Here is a 15,264-nt window from a genome sequence, read left to right as displayed (position 1 = left end):
TGAAGTATAGCTAGATAAATACACACACACACACACACACACACACACACACACACACACACACACATATATATATGGAGAGAGAAAGAGAGAAAGATACTTTTTGGATATAAAAGTATATTTATTAATTTACCAAACCAACGATTTTCTGCAAACCAAGAAACAGGTTTTCTGCTTTTCCTTGTACTGTTGATTTTCATCTTGTGAACATTGATGCTCATGTAGTAAACACAGACGCTCATTCTAACACTACGAGGGGGTAAGCGCAGACCAACCTTACTTTTTCTTGGAGTTTCATTTAATGTGCACACCCCTTTGTAATTCAAACCAAGAATAGCGATTTGAACCTATGATCGTTTGCTAATAACTTTCTCAGAATTGAATATAATTCTGATATATATTTGGCAATCATGACTCGTTTCTCGCAAATCACCTGAGAGAGAAATGTTTTCTTTTACTTTATTTTACTATAAAAATGGACATGAAGTCGTGATCTAAGTATAGTTATTGATCGAAGAGACTGCAAACTCATTAACGAAATCGTCTGTATGTTAATTAGGTGATTGTTTTACACGTAAGTTTTATATAAAGTTTTAATCACTTACATGTATTTCTGTAATTATAACACTCACAACAACGTGAACCATGTCGATTTCATCGTAACTGAAAGACGAAATCAATTATTTTATTCATTTGTATGATTGTTATCTCAAAAGTACATTTGGACGATGAGATAATAAATTGCAGCTTTCTTCCGGGTGCTAAATCGATTTAGCGTTATGCAGATAGAATTACGTGATTAAGTGGTTACCGGACCCTGATGCAATAAGACCTATGAAGAGTTCTTTGCTAAATTTTTCTACATGTAAGTAATATTATTCGGCACTAACGCATTTTTCATACGATATGACATCAACGTATCCATTTCTTTTGCTTGTTTTTTAACTTGTCAATTTATTGTCTAGAGACCCTTAAATAGCTCTGGGTTGCGAAAGAGCACTTAGCCCAGAACAGACAAGGGTGGCAAACCTCTGTTGCTGCCCAACACGCCGAGTGGCGTAACAGAGATGAGTAAGTAAGTAAGTGAATTATTGTTAATTTCATATATTATACTCGTAACGAAGTTCATATGGGTTGTCCTCTATTCGCCTACGTTCTTGAAGCAAGGCTTTATAGTCTGTCGACCACAGATCACGCACCCTCATGGTCTGAAACTGGACTCATCAATCAGACAGAAGAAAAAGAGGTAGACAGAGGTATAAAGTGGCTTTGTTTATTGATATTAAAATATATTTAATGTCTTAATGGTAAGGAATATTATAAAGACGATTTCCCATGAATTATTGGGATTATACATTTAATGCCCAATCTATGTACACTGGGTGTAAATTTGAAATATTTCGAATACAAGATTACTTTAACACTTTAACAACTAATACTTATTTACACAAGACTGGAATTAGAGAATGACCATTATGCACATTTTGTAAACAGGCACGAAAGTTTGTATGGCATTTGCTGTTTGAGTGTAGTTTTGTAAAGGGAGTGTGGACCGAATTGTCCTCCGGCTCGGGATATTCCGGCGAAGGACAAATTGAATTAACATTAGAATATATATTATTTGGTTTTATTTCAGAAAATAACATCCCTCAAAACATTGTCTGACTAATGTTAAAGAGGAATATTTACACTATGAGCAGAAAAGAGGTTAAACCAAACTTTCACCGGATCAAAAGTGACATAAAAAAATACGATAAATCATTTAAATTTATCGCCTTTGCACACGGCGACCAAGATAACATGTATCTAGGTAGTTCATATGAATAAACTCGAATCCCGCCAAGGCCTACATCGAGCACACCTTGGTATAGTGCGAAGTCGTCTCGTTATATGCTGGACTAGTATCTAGGCCGTTTCTAAGAATAATCACTAATAAAAGAAGAACGTTCATTCGCCAATGCTTTACATCTAAATGAATAATGGAATTAATTTTGAACAAACCTTTCTTCCTACTATACTAAACATTTTTATAACAATCAATCAAGATCACTGTTGCCCTGGTCAGACGGTTTCGTTATAAGAGTAGGGGTGCATTTTTTTCATCCTAACTAGTCAGCTTTGGTTTTGTTGGCCATTGGAGGTGTAGGTGAACAGAGATGTAGGCGATTAGAGACTAGGATTCTACTGTTATTTGTTTGATGGTAATAACAATTTGCTCAAGGTCATTTATTACTGACATTGTATTCGTTACATTTTTGTACAAGGATCGCCAGTCGTTATAGCATGCACCCCGAGAAGAGAAGGGTTAAGCTCCAAATCGTCCCGGATAGAATGCCAAGTCCTATTTATTGTTTCATCACCTGTCAGAACTGTTGACGATCAAGTCGAATGTACCTTTGTGACTATTGTAGATACATAGTTATTCTAATAAAAAATCAAGAGCGTGATTCTTTTGGAACAGCAGTGACCGAGCAAAGAGAGTTTGTTTGGTCTTTCAGTCCGGGGCAATAACGATGACACCGGCCTGAGTATTCCCCATAAAGACTTTTTATTTGATAGAAAGATATATAAAATGTGTGGTTGGAATATGTTTCCGAGTTGTTCTTTTGTTCCCTAATCCATCCACTGGATCTTCATGAGAGTTTACCACAGTTCACTGAAACGTTTTATACCATTCGCGGAAGGAGGTGCAACGATAAAGTGTATTATTTTCAATCTGCAGCAGTCTACCAAATGTTTGTAAAATACCATAATCAAATATACATCTTTCACATTATTGGCTAACGTAACAACACCTTGACCCCAATGTACTCGATATATAGGCTATGCTGGCATCCAGAACACTCTCCTATTGGGGTGTAGGGGATGGAGTGTGTGTGTGTGGTGTAAGGGTGGGGGGGAGCGGAGGTTGTTTTGTCCTAGTACACTTTTATTATCCCATGTTTGTGTGTGTGTGTGTGTGTGTGTGTGTGTGTGTGTGTGTGTGTTGTGTAACAGTTACAGTAAAAGCTCAGTTCAACCAATCTGTGAGCATTATCTTAAAGCGTGGCGCCAGATCCTACAGATCTTCTGAGCAGGAATGACACAATACCATAGAATATGCAGACTGAAACCCAAACATGGCTCTTAAACTAAAGAGAGTTAAGCACAAACGAACTGTGATGAAGCAGACGTAAACATACAACTTGAGACTGCATACAACGGGAGACTGCATACAACGGGAGTCTGCATGCACATTTTACGTCATATCTTTGCTTTATAATAAATATAATACACCTATCTGAAAAAAAGTCAGTACTTTGGCATTCCTATGCACTGAGAAAGAGCATATTCATATTATACACAAATCCTTACTATGTATTACTGGAAAACCTTTTAGCTGGATGATACCTGAATCAAGTATATAAAGCTTGCTTTAACCGAAAAACATCAGTGGCTGAGGTGACAATCCTTATTCAAATGACTTATTCCTTCAGTGAAACTTATTGTTCCCTGTCATGCTCACTCTAAAGTATGTGTCTCTAGCACACATTAGGCAATATTGTGTGGTGTTAAATCAACCAAAGTAAACAAACCAAACTTGGTTTGCATGTATGAACAAAGGTTCAAATCCATCAATAATAAACTAACAGTCATGATAAATGTTATTTTTATTCTGATGTGAAGTTGAAACATGTCATGATGCAACATACAATGAAGAAACCTGGATATACCTCATTATAAAATCCCTGGATACTTGTCGAAAACATAACTTCCAATCATGAGGCAGGTGGCCTGTGGTTAATTAAAATTATGATAATGATCTCTAAAATACACACTAAATACAGACAGATTTTTATCCTGTCTTACCCCTAAAACCCATACCAGAAACATATACTCACTTCTGATTCTTTGATTGGAATATGTCAATGTTAACATTGATATTCACTGTTGTTTGTGTGGCAATGTTTGTGCTTCCAAAGCAGGGTATGACAAATTACAGAACACAATATTTCAGTTCTATCAGGACATGTCTGTTAACTGCTGGAAGACTGCCCAATCCACTTCAAATCACACATGCATACAGGCCAAACACAACTGGAGAGAATCTCAAATCAAATCCCAAATCAGAGACTCCTTCCATAAACTTATTATACAGCATACATGAATGGAGTTGGAAAAGGCTTTGAGTTCCATTTTGGTATGTTTACAGATATCAAAGTTCTAATTTCCCCTTACATGCATACAGGCCAAACACAAAGATCATGATTGCAGAGACACTCAAATGAAATCCTATATCAGAGACTCCTTCCATAAAATTATTACAGCATATATGAACAGAGTTGGAAAACGGGCTGTTAGTTTTATCTTGGTGTGTTTACAGATACCGAAGTTTTAATTTCCCCATACAAACCTTAACATTTTTTCCCATGATATTCATTCACCAAACACATTACCTCACTCACATGCAGCCATATTGAACATCAAACTGTTCAGTTTCTATCTTAACAAATTTGTCGTACTTTGTGGAATAAAGGGATGCAGTTTTCACAAACTCTAGCCATGATGGCTAGAGTGAGAAAGGCACCATCACTGTCAACAAAGTGTCCAGTACAACAATGATCTCGTCCTCTGTGAATGACAAGTGTTCATCTATTTTATCTTTGCCATGGCCTCACTTCCTTGGCATCTTGTTGGGTGGAGGTCCTGCCACCAAAGGTGGCCTCATGCCTACTGACATCATTGGATGCATTGGGGGGCCCATCGGAGGTCCCATCGGGGGTCGCATTCCTACAACCAAGGCAAATCTGTGACTTATAAACATGCAAAAAAGAAATCTACAAAGGGAAGAATGTCTACTGGTTAAAAAAATGACTTTCCATCACCTTGACAAGTTCTAAATCATTTTTTCATTCAAGGAGTATTTCTTGAATTGATCTTCATTTGTGAGAGTAACATGTGAGTGCTTGTTGTTCTGATTTAAGCCTAAATTATCTGTCTTTACAGTAGCTGTGTACAGCCAGTTCCTATACCTCAGATGGAGTTTTGTGTGCTTTGCTTAGAAAGGGACATAACTCTGCAAAACAAGATACACTGTCTTGAATGGTCAATTTGTGGCGTCCACCCTGCATGTAGACACATCCACTCATAAGTCTGGACTAAAGACATTTTTTTCTGCGACAGCCCTGAGATACTAAGCTATAGTCAAACATAGAAAACACACTCCAATATAGCACACTGTCAACTTAACCAGTACGTGTTAAATACACTTAATCAAGAAGAGCCATGGTAACCTGAGGTAACGTGTCGTTGATAGGTTGTCTATGATTATAGCTTTCCTTACAAATAGCATGCACTGTTAGGGTTGCGCTGTCAGAAATTTTAGGTGCCATGCGAAAGATTATTGTGTGATTCCCACTAGCCCATGTTCATGGTACAACACTGTACCATACTTAATATCCAAAAACTGCTTACCTGGCATCATTGGTGGCATGGGTCCTCCATGGGGGTGTCCCATCAGCGGCATACCTGGGGGTACTCCTCCCATAGGTCCACCTGGACCAGGGGGGCCTCCCTTACCTGCAATATAATACAGTGAAATATTTACCATCATTGAAACAATCAGGTGGAACACAAGGGAGATGTATCCTTTAGTACATCATCTCCTTGTCATAATTCTCCACACATTTTATCTTATAGTTTAATAAAGAATCTCACTCAAAAAAGCAACTCATCGAGAAGACAATACAATGATGGGTGACCATTTATCACACATTATGAATAGATATGTGCAATACAAAGAAAGGAAAGAAAATCCCATGGAACAAAAACAGAAAGAAAAATCAAAACTTCAAAATGAGAAAATACAGATACTTTCTTCCTAAAACCACCGAGCAAGTTGCAAACATTGTAATTCTTTATATGGCAAAGGTACTATCTGCACGGGAAATTCATGAAATCATCACAAAGGGATTGATAACAAAAACTTGTGTTTCAATGACAACGTACCTCCAAGGTTGGCTGGCGGGGGAACCATGGCACCTTGCCCTCCTGGGCCTCCCCCACTGCCGAAGGGATTGTTGGAGATCTTCCCTGCCTTGTATGCCGCAGCTGAACAGATAGATGTTTAGCACACAGTGATTCTGCTTTAACAAAGTCTGGACCATTATTCTTATTATTTCATGTTCTGTCATATCCATGTGGGAGGAAAGCCTGAGAGCATACTCTGAGACATCTACCACTTTCTGGCAAAACCACAAGAAAGACAAACCTAGAAATCAAGATGAATCCTCATTTGCCTGCCCTGCTACTGACCTATTAACTAATAACATGGCACAGCATACTCAAAAGCATAAAATTGGAGACATTTCCCTGCCATTTATCAAAAAGCCTTTTCAATAAGTGATAACGGCTGATCTTCCTAGACAATCTCCACTAGCACCCTGTATGCAACTGGGTGTGAAAATTTTATTACCTCCCTTTGCTGGTCCAATTTTCAAAGTTCTCTGAGCATTAAGATAGTCGTAACTTAGTTGCAAGTTATTAGATCCTGGCATGACAAACTTGCTGAATCACGACAAGACTTAACTCACTTGTGTCATCCACCAACTTCTGCACCTGCTCTTCCAGCCACTTCTGATAAAATAACCTCACATTTTCTTTGTGTTTTCGACCATTGCAATGCGTCTTTCTCACTGAGGGCTGAAACAGAGGTAATTGCTAACTCCCTCAGACATTAGAGCATAAATGTTGATGAAATCTGTATACATGAATTTTAATTTAACAATGTTATAACATAGAAATGTGACAGATATTTTATTAAATTATTGACACAAATGACAAACAGGGAACTTAATTGAAAACTAGCCTTTAAGGTCATTAAGGTGACATAATCCACCACCGCATATTATCAAACCAAACTTGAAAAAAACTTGACCAGTGTACGAAACTTAGAAAAAACACAGTTGCTGTGACCTTGAAAATTAACTGAAGGTCGCCCAAATCGACCGAGACCTTTTTTAAATGTGATACACCTAGATACCAAATATGAAAAGAATCTAGTAAACGGTTCCTAAGATATTCCAATCTGCATGTAGATTCTATGGACGAATGGAGCCTAATACTATACCATCCACTTCACGCTAAACACACGGCGGGGGATAAAAAGAAAGGAATGTGACAGCACCTTCGAAACAACAAGCAGTTCAACACATCAAAGTTTGACACTCAGCAATATTCCAGCTATATGGCATTGTCTGTAAATAATCGAGTGTGGACTGGACAATGCAGTGATAAACAGCATGATTATTGCTCTAAGCAACTGTAACCGATCTGATGACGTGTCTACCAAGTCAGTGAACCTGACCACCCGATCCTGCTAGTCGCCAAGCAGTCTCCTTTTGTGGGTTTATCTACTAAAAGAGACAGTTTGTAGCATGTTGAGATAAAAGTGGAAACTCACCGAGTCATGGGTCAGGTAAGTGTCACAGTAATCACAATAATACCTAAAATACAAAAAAAAACAACAATAAGAATCATGTTGGCATATACATGTATACTTGGCATAATGCCGTTATGATGAACTTTAAAGGGGCACTGATGCGGAGCGAATAATGTTTCTCGCCAACGGTCTAATTACGAAACCAAACCGCAAATTGGTCAGCGCCCGCTCCTTCGACCGTGATAGACAAAGGAACTGGGCTCCTGTCCATATTAGCAGAATTTCTTCACCTAAACAGTCAGGAGGCCGGATGCCCATCATATGAGATTTGTTTAAAAGTATCCATGGTATTCCTTGTCTGATCGTAACCAAATATCCCAGCAGTGTAGTACTTTTCGGATGCTTGGATGGTATAGTTACTGATCCAATTTGATCCTATTTCTGCGTTTTTAACCTCGTTATTTCATCATGTTACATGAAAATATGATCTCTACAGACACATAGCAAGCCATTTGTTTTAGTACGGAAGATTGCAAAGCTTTATATATAGGTAGTTTTGAGTGTTGGTTGAGCTGTGATAGCAAATATCATACGTAAATTTTGGTAGCTATGGTAGCTACAATGGTTTCTTATTTATGATAATAAAAACACACAGTTGATTTATTTGAATTTGTAAACAAAAAAACGATGACACTGCCTTTGGTAGAGAAATCCGAAAATTTTCTTACGTAAAAAAAAACTTATTTCACCTATTTACCAAAGTACACAGCAAATGCCATTGTGTTTTCCTTATGTAACGAAATTCCGTTGGTATCCTCGAAACAAGTTTCGTCCCATAAGTGTTTTCAGGCTGCATGCGACACAGAGATTACATCTTCCTTACTGTAACTCGCGCTTGATGGTGTAAACCTACACGTGTTATTTGTCATCATTCCCTGGATGGTCAATTAATGATTTTTTAACAGGTATAATTAGTAGTAACACCACTTCGGTTACTCAACAAAGGTTCCCATTTGGAATTTCTCCTGTCTGGAGTAAATACTCAACATTATAAATTAAGGTCTGTAATGGCAAATGTATTGTATGTTATGTAATATGTGCATGTAAGTGATGCAAGAGGGTTTATCAGCTGAGTTACAAAAACAAACATCGATCAAAGGATTAACCGATAACACACTGACTGATTAACTACTTTTATCCTCTAGCGGATTTGTCAAAGGCAGTGTGTGTAGATGACAACACCCTGTCGTAAAGTGTGAGTGCAAAAACAACATCCTCCCTTCAAAGAATTAACCACCCTTGCGTTGATTGATTGATTGCTCATTATTGGTTAACTAAATTACTTAGAATAGTGGACATCATACAGTTAGTTGCCAGGTGTGCTATCTTGGGAGACCAATGAGAGGTTTATCTGGTTTTCACCAACGAAAGACGTGAAACGATGTGTTACTTTTTCGCAAATGAGACAGTTGTAAGACACGCGACACAGAGCGGGATTATTTACCAGCTGCAGATGAATGGAATACGATTTCTTTTACGTGGATATTGATGGATACACTCCTGAACTAGGTAGTAGCCTGACATTGTTGCTATAAAATTAGTCTGTTTTACATTCATTATTTGCATTTTGTTTTAATTTGTTTGTTGTAGCATTCAGCAGAATCTGTATGACAGAAAACAGACACTAGATCGCATATGTGTGTGAAATAGGATCCACATTGGCAATCTATACAATGTATAAATGTTGCTGTTATGTTAGAAATTTACTATGAGTATAATCAGATCGTGTGTTCTTTTATTAATTTTCAGAATCATACAAATATGACAATAAACTAATTAGGGTTATGAGGCAAAATATAGAGACGTACATTGGCTTCGTTATTTTTCCATCCTAATAGTTTTTTACCATTTCTACCACTGGCAGATGATTAACCTTCAAAGTGTTTCATTTGTTTTCACAATACATTTGTAATGAAGTTAAAAAATGACTTCACCTCAGTTGATCTGTCTATAATTAAACTATCAACTGCGCCTACAGACTGCGCAGCATAGGTCACGAACCAGTCACGAATTCTGGGATATCATCCGGGTACTCACGGGAGAAAAACAATAACAAAAGTTTACACCAGTCCACAGAACTTGCTCCGCATTAGTGCCCCTTTAACTAATTATGAGTGAACTGAGTACTTGTTATATAGTTAAAAAGCATGACATTGAAATATGGAGTCATGATGACGCAGAGTAAATGTTTATGGAAGTCATTATCTAATTTGCAAGTCATTAAAATAGTATTTTTAGCACTTAACTTAAAGCATGTGTCTGTTAAAGTGTGTTGTTTATAATGGAACATTCAGCAATAGTTCAACCACAAGAATGCAGATCCATTTCATAAATAATTGAGTCTGAATCAGTCAATACTGACTGACAGCATAAATAATCATCCACAACAACAGTGTACCCAGTCAAAGAGTCTGACTACCTTTTCAACTCATTCCCACTTGACATGCTTGAGTTGCTTCTTGTGACAATTAATAATTATATTATAGATCAATAAAATTAGAAACAAACTACTAATTTCTAATTTTATTGATCCATACTAAAATCATTATTTATTAATTGTTCTTGTCATAATACGGCTGAAATATTGCAGATGTGACAATAAACATTAGTTCACTCACTCCTATGACAAGCATTATTGTGCAAGGAACAACATCTTACACCATGTTTACTACAGGTCCAAACTGACTCATTACGATGCTTTAATGACCATTTTGACAGAGTAAACAAATTATGTCATTCCACACCCTAACTGAAACAAACTCCTTCTTATGAAAGCAATGCAGTGATATTGGGCCTGTTTTAAACCACGAATACCAAGTCTAGATGTAAACAGCCAAGTGTCACATCAAAAAAACATTCTATTGTTTTCGTTTCCATATAGATACTAGAAGTATTGCATTTTCAATCACGGATAGGTGAAGATATAGTTTTATTCTGCACTTAGGAATAAACAGATAAAACTAACTGAACTAAACATATAATCGTGATAACATGCATTCTCCGTTGTTGTGCTTAGCCATTTCATACTGCTCAAACAGACAAGAAAGCAAGCCTACGCTGCCTTACACTAGCAGTCTAACATCGGTGAAAACTGTTGCTGGTGTACAAAATTGCACAAACATAGCGACTTCAAAACTAAAAATCATTAAAAGGTCTCCCGACATAGGTGATAATGAATGTGGTAAAAAATCATACTTAGGCATATTTGCTGACTTAAAACACCGTTGTTAACTTTCGTCCTGCATGCGTCGATTTCTTCTGTCTATTCGCCGCACGGGAAGTTAAAGCAGATTACCAAATGTGCATTTAAAACGAATTATGAAAGTGGCATCTTGTCAATTCTAACCAGCTGATCTTAAGTTTTAATAAATTTCATAATAACATGAACAGTGACAAGACTGTTACTCACAAATATCAATTTGTGTGATTTTAATCATTTATTTCCTATAAAATATATATCTTGATTCGTTCCAGTTTTTGATGTGTATTTTGAATAATACACTCTCCAAACAGATATACACAATAACAATAGCGATTATTTAACAAATGTACGGATAGGTTTCTAAGGCAAAATAGTCAGTTTGTATGTATTGTATAATTAAATAGCTATTTCCTGAAATGTGAGCTAAATAATGCTTGGGTTATTGAATAAGCCATTGACGAGCATATTTCAGCCTGGTTCTGAAGTATTTAACTAAAAATGGCGGAAAGCTTGAGCACGATTCTGCACCGAGAAGTTGTTGTTACAGCCTCAACGGGAGTACGATGGAAGGAAATAACAGTGTATACCGGTACGGACCTAGCATGTATTTGTATCTGCTTTGCATCTGAACACATGGTACATGTTGGTAAAGCTTAGAAACAAGCCGGCAGGTGCCCCTGTGCATTTTTCGATCAACTTTAGATCCGCCAAACATGAGTGAAGAATGGTATTATCTAGTCTCTTGATATGTGCTATACAGTGGTTTTTTTTGTCGAACACTGCTGAATAAATCGGAAATACGAGAGCCTGAAGGCAGTTTTGCCGGGTATCGCTCCCTTGTGATCAGTCCAGCATATAATTAGACGACTTCGCACTGTACCAAGGTGTGCTCGACGTCTAGCCGGCGAGTGAATTTTCTTTGACGCACTGTACAGAGATGTACAGCGGTTTAAGGAAAAAATCCAACCTATCGACTAAAACAGGTGCGCGGATTGCTAGAACAAGCACTCATTTTCAAAACGGCATACGTACATCCACTAACATCCATTCACTTTATTATCTATCAGCCCTGAAAAAGAACCACCCCCGTTTTTCACCACTTGACGGACATTTTGATTGGTTAACTAAAAAGTGGAAGCGCACTAAAACGGTTCAGTTGACTGTGGTTGCGGGGAAACGAACTTAAGGCATTTTTTCATCGTTTGTAGACATTTCTGGATCCCATATATCATCGCACCATTCACTGAACTCTTAAAATTACATTGATTACTCTAAAACGAAATGATTCACTGTAAGTATTTATAATTCTACACCATTAACATAATGGCAGTGTGAATGTAGTATACATAATGGGTCTTACTAGATGACAGTTTTCACTTTCATGCACTTAGTAAAGTTGACTTATTTCCAAATTAGGATTTCTTCACTGATTCATGCAATGTTTAATTTCCTCTATGTTCTACATTTCTACACCATACGATTCCTATCCTTCAGTAATAAAGTGGCACCATCACGCAAGTTAGATGGCGCTTAAAGGAGACATATTCAACAAATCCGTGAATGTATTTCCAAGATAAGAAAAACTATATAACACACGCTCTTGGGATTGTATTTTGTCAAGAATAATTTGATAGTGTTTCATATGCGGGTACATTTACTTAAAATCCCTCTCTCTGAAGGTTAACAGGGGAGTCCCAACACATTGACTTAGCAAAACTAACACAACGAAAAACGTTTTTAATTACAGTTCAGTAAATACAAGTTGGAGATGGTTAAGCGGGGACATGGTACATGCAATATGTCTCCTAAAGACTACGCCTACAGTTTCACGAAATGACGTAAACTTCATACATACACATCCATACATATCGCTCTATAAACATAATATCAAGTACCGAGAATCAATTGAGCATAACTCTACATTCTTAGATTCATGTCCATACATGTAACTATATAAACATAATAACTAATTATATGCATCACTGTTTGATGGAGGAAGGGTCATATATTTACACTTAACTTGGGGCTAGCTTATCGCTAGAGGGGAGGGACACTATAGACGTTAGAGCAGGACGTCCACCAAATATTTAATAAAGTCAGCTGAAATAATAGGGCTCTTCCCCGTACAAGTGACAGAAGTCTTCCTAAAATGTCGCATATTAGAAACCTTGGCAGTTTTTGAATAACTTTCTGTAAATATGTGTCAAACATGTGTAAATGGCACACATTCTAATAGGTCACCAATAACACGTGTGTGCACCTTACGTATTAGAAGTGGGTGAGTGAGTGATAGAGTTCAGCTTTACTCCTCGGTGTTCAGTGATATTCCAGGACTATCGAAACAGGTGGCCCCAGAAATGGACTTCACAAATTGGAATTCGAACCCTGACTTTCAACACTGACTAAATCCCTAGGCTTCAAATGTTACAGGAACTTCAGTCTCTATCAAGGTAGTAGCATGAGACATGTGACACCATGATAATGTTGTGTCTGAAAAAAAAAAAAAAATTTCCCATTTGGATAATAAGAGCACTAATGCACACCTATCCAACACCAAAACATCTAGAAATGACATTGTAGGTCTCATGACATCTCGGAACCTGAAATGTACCGTCCACAAACAATGATATACACTATTAATGGTTCGTTTCCTCTCCCGCCTACTGCAGAGCATCACAGTCCATTTTCATGGATTCCGTAGCAACATCTCATTTTCATATCCATAATCACCTGCAGTCAACGGAGGGGTATATATGTTTCAAGACCTGTCAGAAATAAAATGAGTATATTTTGTTGGAGGTAAGGGTCCCGCTTTTACAATGAATGTTTGTTTTAGCAAAACCTGCAAAAATATCAGTCGATAGGTTGAGTTTTCAGTCTTGATTTTGCCTTAAACCATTCCGCTCAAATTTCTTGCAGAAAGGTGCGTCAAAGAAAATGCACTCGCCATATAAACTCGATGTAGGACTTGACTGGAATACGAGTTTATTCATATGAACTACCTTGTGATGAGACAGTCATGGTCAAGCACATCCTGCTTGTGTTGAATTCTCCACAAGGGATAAATATTTTACTGTCGAAACAGTTAAGGATCTTTTTAACACTGTTAATTTTCATTTAAATATTTTTTTTAAAAGAAATTTATTTCATTGATGAATTCTGATTAACATGTTCTGTAGATAGATGTACTAGTATTTTAGTGATTGGTAGTTTAGATCATGTTAAAGTAGCAACTGATATGTGACAGTCCCGGGGTAGAATAGGCTTTCAGCACCCCATGCTTGCCATAAAAGGCGACTGCCGGGATCGGGTGGTCAGGCTTACTGACTTGGTTGACCACATGTCATCGGTTCCAATTGCGCAGATCGATGCTCATGTTGTTGGTCCCTGGATTGGCCTGTCCAGACTTGACTGGAATATTGCTGAGTGCGGCATAAAACTAAACTGACTGACTCACTCTCTAGATTAGGAACTTGTTAGTCTAATTGTACCCTTGAAGTCGAAGGGGGTTGAACTTGAGGGGTAAGAGTTCCGCCCATACCCCCCACCTCAATCAAAAGCCAAAATTACAAACTGACATGCATACCTCACCCTAAATATTCAGTAAACTAGAACAGGTGTAAAAAAAAAGACAACCATTAGGTTATTTCAGTGTTGGAATATTACACTGGGGAGGGTGGAAATATTCTATGTAAATTTGGGGGGGTTACTTGTGGAACTCTTTCTGGGTTGAAATATTGCAAAATCTTTGTCTTCCCAAGAGGGTACATAACGTCATAAGTTCCAAAACATTCAAAGTCAGTGTAAACATAACAGGATTTTTGAAGGTAGTATTCTTGTTATTTTAATTTTGGCTAACATTTCTTATAATTGCCAGCGGCTGAAGTGATGATGTATATCCAACTAGTGTCCATGCAGGTAGCAAAGCTACAGTAAGTCCCCATAATCCCTAGTATAGGGATCTGCCTTCAGTTGTGGGCGATCTATAACCTGTTTTATATTGCATTGTCCCCTATAGCTAAAATGTTTTAGATTTAATTACTAGTTTTACATGTATATCTGTGATATTCTGGTTATTTTACTGTTCTTTGTTGGCAGGATTAAATACTCTTTTATTCAGTTATTATTAATCTGTGTATTGTTTTAGTCATGGTGTGGCTGAAATATTGCCAAAGGGACTTTAAATTCTAACTCACTCACTACCTGGGGGTTAAAAAATCCTGACGCCCAAATAAGTCAGTTTTGGACAATCAGATGATGGTATCTTCCTTGTCCATAGATAATTTCCGGGTAATGGTTTCAAACTGCAAATATACTTGGATTTAATTTCATATCTTCTCAAAATGGTAGCTGATAGATGTCGCAAAGATAACAGAGTAGAGTTGTTTTTCTTTGCTATTAATATCTTTTCAATAAATAGTCCAGTAAATAATAACATGATCAAAATCAAATACCATGTTGAGTCATCTTTCATGATATCATCATCATGATTTTCATAAAAACCAGGGCTACTCACTAAACTTGGCTATCACTTTTCTATTATTGTCAGGACAGCAATTTTTTACCGGCACATAGCTCAGCA

The 15,264-nt window shown here is 37.3% G+C and overlaps 2 protein-coding genes across 3 annotated transcripts in view; one reads left to right on the top strand and one right to left on the bottom strand.

The window, feature by feature from the left end:
- Positions 1-3,632: 3,632 nt before the first annotated feature.
- LOC137262259 (U1 small nuclear ribonucleoprotein C-like) lies at positions 3,633-10,942 on the bottom strand. Its single transcript, XM_067800066.1, has 6 exons — positions 10,676-10,942; positions 7,442-7,484; positions 6,573-6,681; positions 5,989-6,090; positions 5,455-5,559; positions 3,633-4,770 (listed from the first exon to the last, which is right to left on the bottom strand). Exons 1-6 carry the CDS (start codon positions 10,681-10,683, stop codon positions 4,655-4,657), a joined length of 483 nt encoding a protein of 160 aa, XP_067656167.1. The 5' UTR covers positions 10,684-10,942; the 3' UTR covers positions 3,633-4,654.
- A 215-nt stretch (positions 10,943-11,157) lies between these two features.
- The window catches only part of LOC137262258 (nuclear pore complex protein Nup160-like), a 36,788-nt gene continuing 32,681 nt past the window's right edge, over positions 11,158-15,264 (top strand). Inside the window, exon 1 of one of the 2 annotated variants that reach the window (XM_067800065.1) lies at positions 11,158-11,271. In XM_067800065.1, the coding sequence (XP_067656166.1) occupies positions 11,181-11,271 (91 nt within the window). In that variant the 5' untranslated portion in view covers positions 11,158-11,180. The remainder of the gene's footprint in view (positions 11,272-15,264) is intronic. The other variant, XM_067800064.1, reaches the window with a different exon arrangement.

Source organism: Haliotis asinina, chromosome 14, assembly GCF_037392515.1.
Source record: "Haliotis asinina isolate JCU_RB_2024 chromosome 14, JCU_Hal_asi_v2, whole genome shotgun sequence".
Classification (NCBI taxonomy): Eukaryota; Metazoa; Mollusca; class Gastropoda; order Lepetellida; family Haliotidae; genus Haliotis; species Haliotis asinina.
This window is presented reverse-complemented; position numbering and strand designations above follow the sequence as displayed.